Source organism: Oncorhynchus masou, chromosome 5 (assembly GCF_036934945.1).
Source record: "Oncorhynchus masou masou isolate Uvic2021 chromosome 5, UVic_Omas_1.1, whole genome shotgun sequence".
In the NCBI taxonomy this organism is placed as follows: Eukaryota; Metazoa; Chordata; class Actinopteri; order Salmoniformes; family Salmonidae; genus Oncorhynchus; species Oncorhynchus masou.
The window spans coordinates 10,755,791-10,774,569 of record NC_088216.1 but is presented as its reverse complement, the minus strand read 5'-3'; the positions used below and the strand labels follow the sequence as shown (position 1 = coordinate 10,774,569).

Here is an 18,779-nt window from a genome sequence, read left to right as displayed (position 1 = left end):
CTCTTTCCGTTCCAGAAACCCAGGGAGTCCCTGAGGTACCTCGCTGAGGAGACATTGTCCATATATCTCCCCAGAAAGGCCCTCACCTCTTCATCCTTCACATGCGGATTGTACATGGTTACGGTGACCACCCTGAAGTTGTTCTTCGCCAGGCTGGTCACCGCATAATGGCACAGGGGTCCCGTTTTCTCCGCTTCCTTTGCCATCTTCATCACTTCGTCATGTTTTTCTTCTTTTTGAAACGTCACATCGAAAGCCTTCTCAATCGGGTTCCCTTGAAGGCAGAGCACTTCCTTCACCTCTATCCTGAGGCACCCCATCAAAATGGTCCTTCCAAATGTCTCTCTACTCCACGGCTCCATCTCCTTTTCAGACCAGGCAAATCGTAAGGTATTTGCCATACCAATCCCCGGAAACGATCTGTATTGATTCATTTCAAAAAAATAAGCTCTTCAAAAAGAAGCTTTAACCTGAAATGAAAAACATCTTTAATAGGAAAAGGTGGAGCAACTAAAGGTGCTGCCTCTCCACATCTATCAAGACAACTGGAGCACTGGGCCAAACACTTAAATAGAACCTGGACCAGCTCAGGTGAAACGCCTTCCCACGAACGAGATGGACAAGCCAGCACAGGTGTAACACATACGGACTAAGGAGGTGACACCAATCAGTGCACCCTACGTGCTAACGAGCTATATGTGCTAAAGTCCAACCTCAAAACATAAATGGAAAGACCAAAGCCTGTAACACCATACCCCTTTAGACAACAAATATATGCTATATTTTTGTTGGACATGTTTGCTCACCCCCAACAGAAAACTTCCATTTCACATAATCATCTACAAAGCTTCTACAATATAAAACATGGTGTCTACTGGCTGTCAATAATTAAAAACAAGAAAAAACATGTATTTATAAATAATAATATACAATATAATAAGTGCAGTCAAAATAAATTGTGATCCATGGCAACGCACTGGCTAAACGCAAAACTTGTTGACTGCCCACCCTTGAGACAATCAGCAACCAACTCCTGCAATATCCGTAGTAACTTTCCACCTTACTTCTCGCTCTCTTTTTAGGGTTCACTCAATGGGCATGTTGTTGGATCGGGCCCAGTCCCCAATGTCATGCATTTGGGTTAGCACATCTGAGAATGAATCCTGAAATTCTAAAAGCACTTACTGGTGAGGCATGGAATAATAAAACATATTTTGTCAGGCTGAATATTTGAAATATGAGGTGATTTGAGTCATGCGTCTTCAGTAGTGGAACAAAGACAATTAGCATTTGAATGTTGTCAAGAAATACTGGAGTGATGTCAAATTGTTAATAAAATTGATTATAGACCAATTTATTATACTGCTTTCATGTGTGAAAATACAAACATCTGCAACAATTATTATATTAAATGTATTTTTTTAAACAAGCAGCTTTTTCCAACTAGTAGAAAACAGCGAGCTACATTTTGAAGTGCTGCATTTTGATTAGTGGGTCACCAACGCAGTAAGTGTAACACAGCTCTTTTTTTGTTACTCACTTTTTGTTAAATAATATTTCAATTAAGAGCCTGGATTTTCCCCTGAGGCTAATATCCATATCATGCTGCAATCAATTGAACAGTGCAAACGATAAGGTCATCATTAAAATACTCCTACTACAATGTTAAAACATTCTACATTGTGACATCATTAAAATAGTCCAACTACAATGTTTTTAAAAAAAATTTCTACATTCTGACATTATTTCATTGATATCTAACTTCTTTATGTATGTATTTTTTGATGTTTGATCAGAGATCTTTTTTCAGAGTATCTCTTCCCACATTGATCACAGCTATAAGGCTTCTCTCCTGTGTGTGTTCTCTGGTGTGAAGTCAGATGGCTAGATTTAACAAAACTCCTCCCACATTGATCACAGCTATAAGGTTTCTCTCCTGTGTGTGTTCTCTGGTGCTGAGTCAGATGGCTAGCTTGAACAAAACTCCTCCCACATTGATCACAGCTATAAGGTTTCTCTCCTGTGTGTGTTCTCTGGTGTACTGTCAGATGGCTAGATTTAACAAAACTCCTCCCACATTGATCACAGCTATAAGGTTTCTCTCCTGTGTGTTGTCTCTGGTGTAATGTCAGACCGCTAGATGAAGTAAAAGTCCTCCCACATTGACCACAGCTATAAGGTTTCTCTCCTGTGTGTGTTCTCTGGTGTAATGTCAGGCCGCTAGATGTGGTAAAACTCCTCCCACATTGACCACAGCTATAAGGTTTCTCTCCTGTGTGTGTTCTCTGGTGTACTTTAAGTTCTGATGAAGATTTGCAACCTTTCCCACAGTCAGAGCAGCAATGAGATTTCTTCCCTGTGGGTCGCTGCTGGTGTTTCTTGAGGTGTTTTGAAGTGGAGAGACTCTTCTCTGCCCTGTCAGCATCATGAGGTTGTTGAGGCCCCCCAGAGGATCCAGGATTGTCACGTCTCTCTCCTGTGTGAGCAAAAAGTCAGACAGGTGGTTTAAGGCCCACAACGGCAAAAATACACTGTAAAAAGGTGATGCCAATAGCGAAGCCATTATGTTGTATAAACAATGATGTCTGTAATGAATGTTAATTATTTGACATGTGTCTTCAGACAGTCAAGTGAACAACAATAGTCATATTTTGTCTGGTTTTCCCATTAGTAGTAACATCGACGATTTTATGCAAGAAATACGATTTTAAAATTGTTGAAATCCTAAGCAGTGTGCCAGACAACTTTTGGTCTCCAATATAGGCACCTTTCTGGAGGTCTATGTTGTTAGGTGAAGTTATGGGTCCTACAGTATGTCTATGGTATAACTAGCGGTTTCCGCATTAGCATGGAGGAGTTTCTGCAACCAAATTGCGTTTTAGCGAACAGAGGGCAGAGAGCGATGCACCTATTTGGGGATGTCTGATAGTATTTACGCACCACCACTAATGATTTGTGGAGCTATTCAAAGTAATTTTTCTAGACCTCAAATATCAAGTAAACAAAGTCTTACAAATACTTTGAGGAACTATTGATTAGAGTAAAATATTTCCAGCTCTCACTCTTGATAACCACTCGACAGGAAAGGGAAAAATGTAATTCTCTGCTCTGATCCAGTGAAAATATCATACAATACCTGATTACTTCTTATCCCTTTCACAAATAGCTTACAGCTGTGTCTGTACCAAACTATTTCATACAATGTTGCTATCACATTTCGGACAGACCGATGTGATAGAACTTTAAACAGTGTATCAACTATGTATACAGCCCATGCGCAGCCAATGTGATTTATTTTTATCTGGATATTTTCTAGATGTTTTTATTTGTTGGCTTTATGTAGGCTATTTTTACATAGTTGGCAATGGCAGTAAACATTATTTAGATTTATATCATTTTCATTTCTATTTTTATAGAATGTAGATTAATCACAGACAATGATTTTGATACGATTAAAAATTAAATTAAACTGTTCCAGTAAAACGTGAATATGAAAATCATAACTGGCACCAGATCAGTAGAAATGGTCAGAATTTGCACTCCAAATGGAAAAGGTTGCCGGCTGCTGTTGTTGCCTATTATTGGAAACTTCAGGAGCATAACATCAGAATTTACGAAGGCCAATAGCAGCGGGAGGAGGAATAGTTCTCTTCTTCTTATGGTTAGGCTATCTTGATCTCTGGTTCCCTCGAGTCATTTGTGTCTCAATTATTTAATAAAACATGTGATTCCCATGTTGACGATGTAAAGAATATTTGCTGCTCTGTGGTGTGTAATGAGGAGCAACCAGACGCTGCACGCACTTACGAAATTGCTTATTCCAGTTACTAATAAGCATGCACCCATTAAGAAAATTACTGTACAAGCTGTTAAATCCCAGTAGAATGATTAGGAATTGAAAAAGGGTATGGTTGAGAAGGATGAGGCAAAAGGAATGGCAAATAAGTCTGGCTGTACAACCGATTGACAAACGTCCTGCAAATTGAGAAATCATGTGACAAACTGAATAAAAAGAAAGACAATGAAACAAAGAAATGACAAAGAATTATAGTAAAAAGCTTTTGAGAACCTTACATACAATGTTGGGAAAGAATTAACTGAATCAGATGGCTCATTCATCACAAAGCCCACTACTTTTATGATTTTTTTCATTGGCAAGATTAGCAAACGTAGGCATGTCAGAGCAGCAACAAACACTGACAACACTTCCAAGTATATCTGACCAAATTATGAAAGACAAGCCTTGTAATTTAGAATTCCGTGTGGAAGAGGTGAAAAAATTGTTGTCTATCAACAATGACAAGCCACCGGGGTCTGACAATCTAGATGGAAAATTACTGAGGATAATAGTGGACGATATTGCCACTCCTATTTTCCTTATCTTTAATTTAAGCCTACTCGAGAGTGTGCCCTCAGGCCTGGAAGGAAGCTAAAGTCATTTGACATGTGCTATGCTCTGCATAGTTAGCTCCAGGAAAAATGTTACACTCATTTCAGCCATTCTGTGACCAAAAACAAGCTACATATGGACAGTACCAAAATAAACTGACTATGGAAATGACAAAGCGCCTCTTAACCTTGCTGGAAATGGGACAAACGGACCCCTTCTGTGGAAACAGACTGGGACGATTTCTAATCAAATCTAATTCCCAGGAACGGGGTTCATACGGACCACAGAGACTGTGTGGGATAATAACATGGCCTTGTCCAACTCTGCTTGTTCCCTCGACTCAGCTACCAACCACAAATCTCCAACAGGGCCCGTTACCTGTAACCATAGACACTTCATAGTGAGCTACAGGTAGGAATCAGCAATGAATCCCACACAGCACAGCGTCCAACAGCATAGTCCTTCAAAGCGCATCACTAAGCGAAGGACCCTGGAACTAAACACTGAGCTCGCCCCCATTCTCATCGAAGGGGTTGTAGTGGAGCAGGTTGAGAGCTTCAAGTTCCTTGGTATCCACATCCTTTGTGTCCACATTATAGGCTTAGTTAACTGGTGAACTGTTGAAGTCATGAAAACATAATGATGATTCTAATTCTAGATTTGGAATAGAATGTGCAGCACCTTTAATATATTGTTGTTTGACATGACTACCAATTAATAAAACAGGGAGGATTTACTGACAGAGTAGGAGCATGGTGGAGACATCCAAGAGAGGAAAATCAGGAAGAGGAATGACAGCAAGTAGTGCAGACGAAAGGGTTAACAAGTTGGTGACACAACCAATGTGCTGGAATGAAAACAATATTGGTGCTACTTTGAGAACACAAACTCTCACATCTTTCACAGCACAGAGCGAGGGAGTCTGGGGGATGACTGGAGGAGCAATGGAGGAAGCATTGAGGGATTATCTTGGCATGAGTACAGTTGGTGAGACTGAGTGGACGATGGTGAAGAAGAGTGGAGTGAAAAGGGCTAACTTTGGTAATAAACAGCAGTTTTGGGTCGGAGTGGGAATCATCAGCAAGGATGTTTTTGTGGGTGACCTGTTAACAGTCTCAAAGATGGTGAAGGATGAATTGGGTAAAATGGAATCGGTTCGAGTGACCAGGAGTGGTATGATGCCGATTGTGTGTCAACAGCGCAAAAGGAGAAAGCTTTGTGTGGTTTAGGTTAAACATTTCAGGTAGGTGGATTAAAATGAATGAGAGTCGGAAGGTTTTACTGTGGTTTGGTGAATTGTCTTATGTAAAACCTGGGTAAGTGAGATATACAGAAGCCGCTGCAGTGTTACAATTGTAAAAAAGGTTGAACATGTGGCAAGTGCTTGTCGAAGGAATGAATAAGTCCTTGTCAATCATTTTAGTCAATAAGATTCTTGCTACGTAAGCTTAACTTTCTGAACATTCGAGACGTGTAGTCCACTTGTCATTCCAATCTCCTTTGCATTAGCGTAGCCTGTCAACTATGTGTCTGTCTATCCCTGTTCTCTCCTCTCTGCACAGACCATACAAACGCTCCACACCGCGTGGCCGCGGCCACCCTAATCTGGTGGTCCCAGCGCGCACGACCCACGTGGAGTTCCAGGTCTCCGGTAGCCTCTGGAACTGCCGATCTGCGGCCAACAAGGCAGAGTTCATCTCAGCCTATGCCTCCCTCCAGTCCCTCGACTTCTTGGCACTGACGGAAACATGGATCACCACAGATAACACTGCTACTCCTACTGCTCTCTCTTCGTCCGCCCACGTGTTCTCGCACACCCCGAGAGCTTCTGGTCAGCGGGGTGGTGGCACCGGGATCCTCATCTCTCCCAAGTGGTCATTCTCTCTTTCTCCCCTTACCCATCTGTCTATCGCCTCCTTTGAATTCCATGCTGTCACAGTTAACAGCCCTTTCAAGTTTAACATCCTTATCATTTATCGCCCTCCAGGTTCCCTCGGAGAGTTCATCAATGAGCTTGATGCCTTGATAAGCTCCTTTCCTGAGGACGGCTCACCTCTCACGTCTACCTTTGACTCATTCCTCTCTGCCTCCTTCTTTCCACTCCTCTCCTCTTTGACCTCACCCTCTCACCTTCCCCCTACTCACAAGGCAGGCAATACGCTCGACCTCATCTTTACTAGATGCTGTTCTTCCACTAACCTCATTGCAACTCCCCTCCAAGTCTCCGACCACTACCTTGTATCCTTTTCCCTCTCGCTCTCATCCAACACTTCCCACACTGCCCCTACTCGGATGGTATCGCGCCGTCCCAACCTTCGCTCTCTCTCCCCCGCTACTCTCTCCTCTTCCATCCTATCATCTCTTCCCTCTGCTCATACCTTCTCCAACCTATCTCCTGATTCTGCCTCCTCAACCCTCCTCTCTTCCCTTTCTGCATCCTTTGACTCTCTATGTCCCCTATCCTCCAGGCCGACTCGGTCCTCCCCTCCCGCTCCGTAGCTCGACGACTCATTGCGAGCTCACAGAACAGTGCTCCGGGCAGCCGAGCGGAAATGGAGGAAAACTCGCCTCCCTGCGGACCTGGCATCCTTTCACTCCCTCCTCTCTACATTTTCCTCCTCTGTCTCTGCTGCAGAAGCCACTTTCTTCCACTCTAAATTCCAAGCATCTGCCTCTAACCCTAGGAAGCTCTTTGCCACCTTCTCCTCCCTCCTGAATCCTCCTCCCTCCTGAATCCTCCTCCCCCTCCCCCTCCCTCTCTGCAGATGACTTCGTCAACCATTTTGAAAAGAAGGTCGACGACATCCGATCCTCGTTTGCTAAGTCAAACGTCACCGCTGGTTCTGCTCACACTGCCCTACCCTGTGCTCTGACCTCTTTCTCCCCTCTCTCTCCAGATGAAATCTCGCTTCTTGTGACGGCCGGCCGCCCAACAACCTGCCCGCTTGACCCTATCCCCTCCTCTCTTCTCCAGACCATTTCCGGAGACCTTCTCCCTTACCTCACCTCGCTCATCAACTCATCCCTGACCGCTGGCTACGTCCCTTCCGTCTTCAAGAGAGCGAGAGTTGCACCCCTTCTGAAAAAACCTACACTCGATCCCTCCGATGTCAACAACTACAGACCAGTATCCCTTCTTTCTTTTCTCTCCAAAACCCTTGAACGTGAAGTCCTTGGCCAGCTCTCCCGCTATCTCTCTCAGAATGACCTTCTTGATCCAAATCAGTCAGGTTTCAAGACTAGTCATTCAACTGAGACTGCTCTTCTTTGTATCACGGAGGCGCTCCGCACTGCTAAAGCTAACTCTCTCTCCTCTGCTCTCATCCTTCTAGACCTATCGGCTGCCTTCGATACTGTGAACCATCAGATCCTCCTCTCCACCCTCTCCGAGTTGGGCATCTCCGGCGCGGCCCACGCTTGATTGCGTCCTACCTGACAGGTCGCTCCTACCAGGTGGCGTGGCGAGAATCTGTCTCCTCGCCACGCGCTCTCACCACTGGTGTCCCCCAGGGCTCTGTTCTAGGCCCTCTCCTATTCTCGCTATACACCAAGTCACTTGGCTCTGTCATAACCTCACATGGTCTCTCCTATCATTGCTATGCAGACGACACACAATTAATCTTCTCCTTTCCCCCTTCTGATGACCAGGTGGCGAATCGCATCTCTGCATGTCTGGCAGACATATCAGTGTGGATGACGGATCACCACCTCAAGCTGAACCTCGGCAAGACGGAGCTGCTCTTCCTCCCGGGGAAGGACTGCCCGTTCCATGATCTCGCCATCACGGTTGACAACTCCATTGTGTCCTCCTCCCAGAGCGCTAAGAACTTTGGCGTGATCCTGGACAACACCCTGTCGTTCTCAACTAACATCAAGGCGGTGGCCCGTTCCTGTAGGTTCATGCTCTACAACATCCGCAGAGTACGACCCTGCCTCACACAGGAAGCGGCGCAGGTCCTAATCCAGGCACTTGTCATCTCCCGTCTGGATTACTGCAACTCGCTGTTGGCTGGGCTCCCTTCCTGTGCCATTAAACCCCTACAACTCATCCAGAACGCCGCAGCCCGTCTGGTGTTCAACCTTCCCAAGTTCTCTCACGTCACCCTGCTCCTCCGCTCTCTCCACTGGCTTCCAGTTGAAGCTCGCATCCGCTACAAGACCATGGTGCTTGCCTACGGAGCTGTGAGGGGAACGGCACCGCAGTACCTCCAGGCTCTGATCAGGCCCTACACCCAAACAAGGGCACTGCGTTCATCCACCTCTGGCCTGCTCGCCTCCCTACCACTGAGGAAGTACTGTTCCCGCTCAGCCCAGTCAAAACTGTTCGCTGCTCTGGCCCCCCAATGGTGGAACAAACTCCCTCACGACGCCAGGACAGCGGAGTCAATCACCACCTTCCGGAGACACCTGAAACCCCACCTCTTCAAGGAATACCTAGGATAGGATAAAGTAATCCTTCTCACCCCCCCCCCCTTAAATGATTTAGATGCACTATTGTAAAGTTGCTGTTCCACTGGATGTCAGAAGGTGAATTCACCAATTTGTAAGTCGCTCTGGATAAGAGCGTCTGCTAAATGACTTAAATGTAAATGTAAATGCAGTCAGATGAAGCATGTAGTAATTGTGATGGGAATCACGTTCCCGAGTTCCCGGAGTGCCCTGTACGGATGAAGGAGGTCGTAGTAGCTAGGATGATCAGGTCCATCCAGCAGATGTCCTATGTGGAGGCAGTGAAAATAGCCAAAGGATTTGAGAGGAGAAGGTAGTTCATGTCCCACAGTCTTCAGTGAAGCCATGCAGGAGAAGGATCCCACCAGACAAATAGTGAAAGAGGTGGACTTTGTTGTGTTTATAGAGCAAGTGATAAAATGCATTAATAAATTATTAGTAACCTTCGGCCAAAACTAGCAGTTTCCAAAATTGCGTTTGCATTGCCCTCACTGCCCCAGTGATAAATTGCCTTAATAATAAACTAATAAGACATCTAAGAAGCAAGACATCATTGTGAAGGCGGCAAATAGATATCTGGATCTCCAGGAATTCAGAGAAAATGTTACAGGGAGTACTGAATGAAGAAGTTCCCCCCTCCCAGGTTCCTGAACCTGTGTAGGGATCTGAATAGTACCATTTTGGTTTGAAATTCAGGGTAATGGAGTGAACTTGGTTAGTGTTTATTTACGTAATTTGTATGATTTGTTAATCCCATTTTTTTACAACCCCGTACAGTAGGTGGCAGCAATACACCTGATGAGTGTAGTCTGTTAATACCTCAGAGAAAGGACATGGTAGGAACCAAAGTGTTGGTCATTGTTTCCAGTTGACCCTAATTAGATGTTACATTACATGTTGTTTTCTTACTTCATGTAGCCTGCTAGCTAACCAACATCATCATACTTCACTTACTCCTTTCTGATAAGATACCGCTGCACAAACATGCTTATCTAGGCCTACACCAGCACTGGTACAAGACAGTATTAGCTTGCTCACTCTTAATACATTTAGCAAGCTAGCTAGCCCGCTAACTAGCGATTAGCAGCTAACATTATTTGAGCAACACCTTGCTAAGAAAAGACAATATTTCGCCTTTAAATGTAATGGCATGAAAATAATTGCTGGAATAGTATACAATAACTTATCAACAGCTCTAACAATTTGACCCCAACAGGAAATCTACACTGGCAGTTATAGAAAGATCCATTTATTATATAACCATTGATTCCACTGATTCTTGAAGAATATAACTTATAAATGCCTCAAATGTTTCAACCGTATCACCCCACCAGAAACCAAAATATAAGCTCGTATAACGCCACTGTTTGTAAACGAATACTATATGGCTGAGGAGTAGGGTCGATCCAAGCGTTCTGACCTCACAATGACAGTAAATCACCCAAGCTAACTGGCTAACGTTGGATAGCTTGCTAGACACAAATCAGAGAAAACCTCACTAACCATTTTACTTGCCCTAGCAGAGCTGGTTAGGCTGTTTTCATGTTATCCAGAGCGTTGATGACAAACTGTGCTGTTGGCAACAAATTAATTTGGGCATTTTTGCAGATGTTTACTGACACTGGCCATATTCAACGGGTTATTAAATCCATCAGTTATTTAGGAATATAGTTACTAAACTGGCAAGTTTGATGTATAAGTTGCCAACTAATGTTAGGTAGCTAATTAACATACCGATACACACTGCTGTAAAGATACACTATCCTTACAAAACGCATATCTCACATAACGTGTAACGTAACTTATTTGAAAAGTCATTACTTTATTACATTGCTCAACATTTGTCATAATTATTTAACCTCAAGTGACACCCCATCCCGTGAACGGGACTGTTGTCATCATCTGACACTAATTAGCATAACGCAACAGACAAATCTTCCTAGAAAGTCTTCCTATTCATGAAATATTGGAAAACAGCTTAGCCTTTTGTTTATCACCCTGTCATCTCAGATTTTCTAAATATATGTTTTACAGCTAAAGCTAGACAAGCATTTGTGTAAGTTTATCGATAGCCTAGCATAGCATTATGCCTTGCTAGCAGCAGGCAACCTTGTCACGAAAATCAGAAAAGCAATCAAATTAAATTGTTTACCTTTGACGAACTTCGGATATTTTCACTCACGAGACTCTTAGGTAGATACCCAAAGTTCATTTTTTCCCAAAAGATTATTTTTGTAGGCATAATAGCTCCGTTTTTTCTTCACGTTTGACTGAGAAATCAACCGGATATTGCGGTCACGACAACACCCCGAAAAATATTCCAAATTAGCTCCATAATATCGACAGAAACATGGCAAACGTTGTTTATAATCAAGCCTCAGTGTTTTTCAAATATCTATTCGATAATATATCAACCGGGACAATTGGTTTCTCAGTAGAAGCGATTGGAATAATGGCTACCTCTGTATTTTATGCGAGAATTTGTAGGGGAGCATCAGGTGACCACTTGCGCAATGAAGCCGCCTACGGGTATTTTTCAACATAAATGCGTAAAACTATGTCACAATGCTGTAGACACCTTGGGGAATATGTAGAAAGCATAATCTGGTTGATAGGGCATTCACAGCTCAATAGGGACAGATCGGAACGCAGGGCTTTCAAAAGATGAGTCAGTTCCGGATTGGATTTTTCTCAGGCTTTCGCCTGTAACATCAGTTCTGTTATACTCAGACAATATTTTCTACAGCTTTGGAAACTTTAGAGTGTTCTATCCTAAGCTGTCAATTATATGCATATTCTAGCATCTTGTCCTGACATAATATCCTGTTTATTTTGGGAACGTTAATTTTCCAAAAATGAAAATACTGCCCCCAAGTACCAACAGGTTTTTAAAGTAGTTCATTTGTATCTGCTCTCATTGGACTTTGGCTGAATATTTTCCTCCATGTTCTTCAAATCTGAAATTGATGTGAAGGCACGCCCATTTCCTGAAGAATTGCATTATGGGCCGTAAAGTACTGCGTCATATTTTGGTGAATTTAGTACGACATCCGGGAACTTTTGGCATACTAACTACATCATACTATAATAAGCAAACTATATACTCAATTAACATCACAAATAGTGCAGTTAGTATGAGTATTCTAACACAGCTCAGGTCTCTGGGCAGCCATTTTGTTTAAAAACTAGGTGGCCCCTTTAAAAAAGCCAAACATTCAATCAACCAATCTGCAGTTCAACCAATAACAAAGCTGTAATTACACCACTATTTTGGTAATAAGATGATGGATGGGGCTAGAGAAATGTAACTTCTCGCAAATTCATAGACAGACCTATGAATGCAAGGACTGACCATCCATGATATCAACATTATAGTTTTAACCATGTTGAGGTGATAGTGTTGGTTTACATTGTTTCTAAACATTGGAGTAAAAAAAAGCTTATTTGGGGTTCTGATGTGGTAAACAGTTGAACTAAGCTCATGAGGCATGTGTTATATTCTTCAAGAATCAATGCCTATAAATAAATAAGCCAAAATATGAATGTAACAATTGCAAATTTCCCCTTTAACACCACACATCAGTTCAACAACCGCAGAGTTTGTGCTTCTGTTTTTAAAACAATACTTACCAGTGTTAATCAGGGCTCGTTCATCGTTAGAACCATCGGACGCCTTAAGATGCGTTTGGGAAACCGGGCCCAGAATTCCAGTTTCCTCCTCTTCTTCATTGTTCGATGAGACAGTCACCTCCCCCTCCTCTTCTTTCACTGAAACGTCGCCGTCCTCTTTGACTCTGAACAAGTCTTCCTCTTCTTTAACTGGGACCTCTTTCTCTTCTTCTTTCACGGGAACAGCCTCAACCTCTACTTGTTTTTGTATTGTAACAGCCCCCTCTTCCTCCTCTTTCACGAGAGCTTCTTTCTTCATCCAGCAGGCAGACCACCTCTTCTTCATCATCAGGAACGGGGTTAAGTTTGAGACTGGAGCTTTGAGGCATGTACTGAAGTCGTTAAGCGGTATAATTCAAAGCAGTGTCCCTTTATCAGCAGCACGTGATCAATGACGTCTGAAGAATCATTTCGTCGAACACCTGATTGGTTTGGTATTGATTAATTTGGGATCGTCCGACATTGCAGCCGACAGTGCAGGTGGCTGCTGACTGCTGACTGCTTGACTGACTAATTTACAAATCACCTTGCATCATAAATAACTACTCATTATTATTTATAAATCAGTCAGCCAGTCACAGTTTACCCACAATGCAGCATAGACTTGATGCTCTCGATCAAGGCCAGTGGTTTCGTGGAAGACATGAAAGCGACGCTGCTACGGTGTGGGACGTCATCTTTAAAAATGTGGCTGTTCTAAATTCTGTGTCGCTCAAAGCTTTGAGTAATGAACCTATTTTTTTAAAACAATTATCTGGAAAGAGCCAATGCTTCAGGAAGCTTTGTTTCCCCATCACTACTTTTCAGCATGTTTTCTGTGAATTCGACTTCGGGAGTTTTGTAACTTTTTCCACCTTGGCTTACTGTTAGTTGGGATCTAATTGGTCTCCGGTCGGCGGTCTCTGCTGACCATAACCGTGCTGGTTGGTTATGCTGTTTCGGCTAATAGCTAGTTGGCTAAATAGCTAACGTTAGCTGGCTGGCTAAGATAACTGCATATAGCTAACATTTTTTGATTGGTTAGATGGCATAATGTATTTCCAAAACGTTGGTTTACTTTAATCACTCAAGTCATGAGTGCAAACGATTGGTTTAATTTAAAGTTATACATTTTAAGTTATTTCTGTTGTAGTTAACATCATAGGTAAGGATTGGTTGATTTCCAGTTTTTAAGTATGGTATTTAAGATGATTGATGAGAAAAGTATCGTCCAACCATCGGGTAACTTGTTTCATGCACATCAAAGGTGAGGGTGAATTTCAGATGTTCACTGCTTGTATTGATGAAGGAGTGGAATCGATGAAGTTCCTCTGCTGTCCACTGGAATAGAAAGAACACGTCATCAATGAAGACTTTTTCAGAGCCTGATGAGATGCTAGACAGGGTTGTTAGGGCTGACAATCACATTCTTCTCGAACAACCCCACATACAGTTACACATAATTAGATGCTATTTTTTTAACTACAATGACCATAATGACATGAGCGCCTGCTTGTCTTGTCTGTGTTTCTTTTACACCTGCTACGTAAAAGAGACTGAAGAATGTGTAACAGTATAGCTTCCGTCCCTCTCCTCGCCCCTACCTGGGCTCGAACCAGGGACTCTGCACACATAAACAACTGCCTCCCACGAAACATCCTTACCATCGCTATTAGCGCACACCCCGCTAACTAGTTAGCCATTTCACATCGGTTTCAAATGCACAATGGTCAATGCTATCTGGGATTCTTGGGACATCCCTACCCTAAACCCTAACTTAACCATTTTAAATGTGAACTACAATGGGCTAGGGACGTCCCAAGGATGTATCGCTACCTGAAATTACACAATCTAAGTGATTGATAGTTGGTATTCAGCAGTCATAAAGCCTTATTTTAATGAACTACTAAAATTGTGATTTTGTCAGACAGCAGCTCTACACTATTGAGTGACTGATCCATTCATCCTTCCAACCTTACACAGCCTTCCTCCCCTCTGAAGACTTAGTGAGGGTGGAGCTCAGTCAGAGAGCTGTTGAGGGACTGGTTAGGAAGAACACTTCTACAGCCAGAGAGGTGAGAGGTCACACACGGTTTAGATGGTAAATATTTATGTCCCCTTAGTGGTTCATCACATCAGCAAAAGGTAATATGTTCCATCATCCATGTTTATTTACATTAGTGCAAATTGACCACTGATATTGGTGTAATTTCTCACCCCTTTTGGCTGTATGAAAGTTAATTTCCCCTCAGACACACACATTTGTTCTTTGCTATTATGGTCATTTGTGTAGATAGTACTTTTCCCCACTCATTCACCCCATTTCTTTACGTTGCTTATTTATATTCAGTGGCCTGACTGCATCCAGACTGTCAAAGTCCCATCCTGGTAGATCTGAACCTAATGCAGTTAGGAGTGATCAGATGACAGAAGTCACATTTAGGTGCCAGGTGTAACTGAGGCTATAGACGCTCCATATCCATTACAGCTATAAGGTTTCTCTCCTGTGTGTGTTCTCTGGTGTTCAGTCCGCTTGCTTGACGTAATATAACTCTTCCCACATTGAGCACAGCTATAAGGTTTCTCTCCTGTGTGTGTTCTCTGATGTGATATCAGGCTGGTTGACTGAGAAAACTCTTCCCACATTGAGTACAGATAAAAGGTTTCTCTCCTGTATGTGTTTTCTGGTGTTCAGTCAGACTGCCAGATGTAGTAAAACTCTTCCCACATTCATTACAGCTATAAGGGTTCTTTCCTGTGTGTGTTCTATAGTGCCTAGTCCACTTGCTAGAAGTAGTAAAACTCTTCCCACATTGAACACAACCATATGGTTTCTCTCCTGTATGTGTTCTCTGGTGTTGATATAAGGCCTTTTGAATGAGTAAAACTCTTCCCACACTGAGTATAGCTATAAGGTTTCTCTCCTGTGTGTGTTCTCTGGTGTGATATCAGGCCGGTTGAATGAGTAAAACTCTTCCCACATTGAGCACAGCTATAAGGTTTCTCTCCTGTGTGTGTTCTCTGATGTGATATCAGGCTGGTTGTCTGAGTAAAACTCTTCCCACATTGAGTACAGATAAAAGGTTTCTCTCCTGTGTGTGCTCTCCGGTGTATAATCAGACTGCTAGATGTGACAAAACTCTTTCCACATTCATCACAGCTATATGGTTTCTCTCCTGTGTGTGTTCTATAGTGTCGTGTCAGCTTGCTAGACATCGTAAAACTCTTCCCACATTGAGCACAGCTATAAGGTTTCTCTCCCGTGTGTATTCTCTGGTGTGCTTTTAAATGTCCTGAAGAAACAAAACTCTTCCCACAGTCAGAGCAGCAGTGAGTTCTCTTCCCTGTGGGTCTCTGCTGGTGTTTCTTGGGGTGTTTTGATCTGGAGAGACTCTTCTCTGCCTCATCAGCATCATGAGGTTGTTGAGGCTCCCCAGAGGATCCAAGATAGTCACTTCTCTCTCCTGCATGAACAACAATGTCAGGCAGATGGTTAAAGGCCCACAAAATGAGCAAGAATAGTCATATTTTGTGTTGTTTTCACATTAGTAGTAACTGATGATTGTAGGCTAGAAATGAGTTATTCAAGTTGTTGAAATCCTATGCAGTGTGCCAGGTGACTGTTGGTCTCCAATACAGGGCCCATTCTGTGCTAAAATTGTGGCATGAGGTCAATGCACACGCAATTTGGTTGTAGAATCTCCTCCCTGCTAATGAGTAAACCGATTGTTATGGATGTAGTATTTCTCCCTGGAGCAAAAATGGTGAGCAAAGATTTTAGTTTTTCACAATGTATTCTGAATGTGAATGGGGGAAAACTCAGGGAAGTTACCTCCATTTCCAGGTTGCTTATGAGGGCATTTCACACTACTTTGGATTAGAATTGTGAGGCTTGTTTGAAATTTTATGACAAAACATTTTCTATGAATCTGTCAAGGCACCAACTTTGAGAAGGTTTTAAAACAAATGTTTCAAACCAATTCAGGAATGTAATTGAATCTAGGTATGTTTCGTCTTAAAATAAATTGGCTGAATATTATACAATGACTTGTCAACAGCTATAACAATTTGACCCTCACAGGAAATCTACACTGGCAATTCTAGAATATACTATAGAGCGTAGAAACCTGGTTAAACTATCATTATGACATCATGGATCAATTCTAGAATATACTATATAGCGTAGAAACCTGGTTAAACTATCATTATGACATCATGGATAAATTCTAGAATATACTATATAGCGTAGAAACCTGGTTAAACTATCATTATGACATCATGGATAAATTCTAGAATATACTATATAGCCTAGAAACCTGGTTAAACTATCATTATGACATCACGGATCAATTCTAGAATATACTATATATCCTAGAAACCTGGTTAAACTATCATTATGACATCATGGATGAATTCTAGAATATACTATATAGCCTATAAACCTGGTTCAACTATCATTATGACATCATAGACGAATTCTAGAATATACTATATATCCTAGAAATGTGGTTAAACTATCATTATAACATCATGGATGAACTCTAGTATATATACTATATACTATATAGCTTCGAAATTAAACTATAATTTTGACCTCATGGATGGCCAGTCTTTGTATTATTAGGGTCCTGATGGGGTACAACAGTTGAACTAAGCTCATGAGGCATGTGTTATATTCTTCAAGAATCAATGACTATAAATAAATAATTTAAAAGTAAAACAATGGATGTAGCATTGCAAATTTCCCCTTTAACACCAAACATAAGTCCAACAACTGCAGAGTTTGTGCCTCTGTTTTTAAGACCGTACTTACTAGTGTTAATCAGGGCCCGGTTTCTCAAAACCATCTTAAGGCTAAGTACATTGTTAGAACCATTGGACGCCTGAAAATGCGTTTGGGAAACCGGGCCCAGATATCCAGTTTCCTCGTCTTCTTCCTCCTCCTTTTTGGATGTGACAGTCACCTCCTCCTCCTCCTCTTTCACTCCAAAAACCGCATCCTCCTCTTTCTCTTCCTCCTCTTCTTTTACTGTAACATCCTCCTCCTCTTTCACTCTGAACCAACCCTCACAATGTGAATAAATGTAGAGCGTTTGTAGACTTCAAGAAAAAAATATTAAGTGACAGTTACATCAGTACCTGCTTAAAGACAGTCATATCACAGATTTCAGATCTTCTCAGAAATGATTCAAGTGCATGGAATGGATATAGACAAAAAGATAATTCAAGGACTAGCAGAGGTAGAGAGGTGAGGCAGGGGTGAGGACATCATCCCCGAAGGGCAATACAGAAGAGGGATTTGCTCTTATTCCTTCCCTTTCTCTAATATATTTTGTAATAGAATTAGCAAGTGTAGTAAGATCAATGCTTTACTAGGACTGGAGACCACAGCAGCGATCCTGCTCCTGCCCTACCTCTTCAATGAGGCCCCGAGTGGCCTTTATGTCCGTGACATGGTATGCTTATGCACCATTCATCTGTTTCTTCATAAACAAAGGTGTGCATACTTATATAAACTACAGCTGAACATTTGTTATGGTCTTTGTTAATTGTATGTGTATTAATCTTTTCTTACTTTTGTTGACCCAGATTTCACCGCTCTTCACTCCTTTACTGCATATCGGCGGAAATCCATTTCACCATGAGAGTGAAATCCCGCTGGCCTTTGATGGGGAGAACATCCACGCCCTCGAGGACGTCCCCATGGGACTTGGGGCTCTGTTAGGGCTGTATTTTTTTATTTTCCCTTAAATTTCCCAAAAATGTCAGAAAAACACTTATGTTATTAAGTTACTGTGTTCTGGGGATAAGAGAAGTTGGGTGAAGTTACCAGGGCCGGTCATAAAGATGGCAAACTTCCAAACATAACTAAGTGAATATGATATACAGTGCCTTGCGAAAGTATTCGGCCCCCTTGAACTTTGCGACCTTTTGCCACATTTCAGGCTTCAAACATAAAGATATAAAACTGTATTTTTTTGTGAAGAATCAACAACAAGTGGGACACAATCATGAAGTGGAACGACATTTATTGGATATTTCAAACTTTTTTAACAAATCAAAACTGAAAAATGTTCCATAGTTATACACAGCCCAATTTGGGATGACTATTATGGGGTGAAATAGCGGCCACAACAGACAGACCTGATATCGCCCCATAATTCGAAGTCCTTGGACGTCACGTGCTGAGGGGGTCTGACCAAAGATTATATTTAGCTACACTTTGTAGTACATTTTTACACAATGATAAATGTTTCTGATGCCACATCGCCCGTTTTCAAAGGGAGTCATT

At 42.2% G+C, this 18,779-nt stretch overlaps 2 protein-coding genes across 2 annotated transcripts; both read right to left on the bottom strand.

The window, feature by feature from the left end:
* Positions 1-1,766: 1,766 nt before the first annotated feature.
* On the bottom strand, positions 1,767-12,794 carry LOC135525954 (zinc finger protein 239-like). Its single transcript, XM_064953935.1, has 2 exons — positions 12,470-12,794; positions 1,767-2,476 (listed from the first exon to the last, which is right to left on the bottom strand). The coding sequence occupies exons 1-2, from the start codon at positions 12,792-12,794 to the stop codon at positions 1,767-1,769; spliced, it is 1,035 nt and encodes a 344-aa protein (XP_064810007.1).
* Positions 12,795-14,926: 2,132 nt separating this feature from the next.
* LOC135525947 (zinc finger protein 239-like) lies at positions 14,927-18,106 on the bottom strand. Its single transcript, XM_064953923.1, has 4 exons — positions 18,102-18,106; positions 17,301-17,542; positions 15,376-15,951; positions 14,927-15,123 (listed from the first exon to the last, which is right to left on the bottom strand). The coding sequence occupies exons 1-4, from the start codon at positions 18,104-18,106 to the stop codon at positions 14,927-14,929; spliced, it is 1,020 nt and encodes a 339-aa protein (XP_064809995.1).
* Positions 18,107-18,779: the final 673 nt, after the last annotated feature.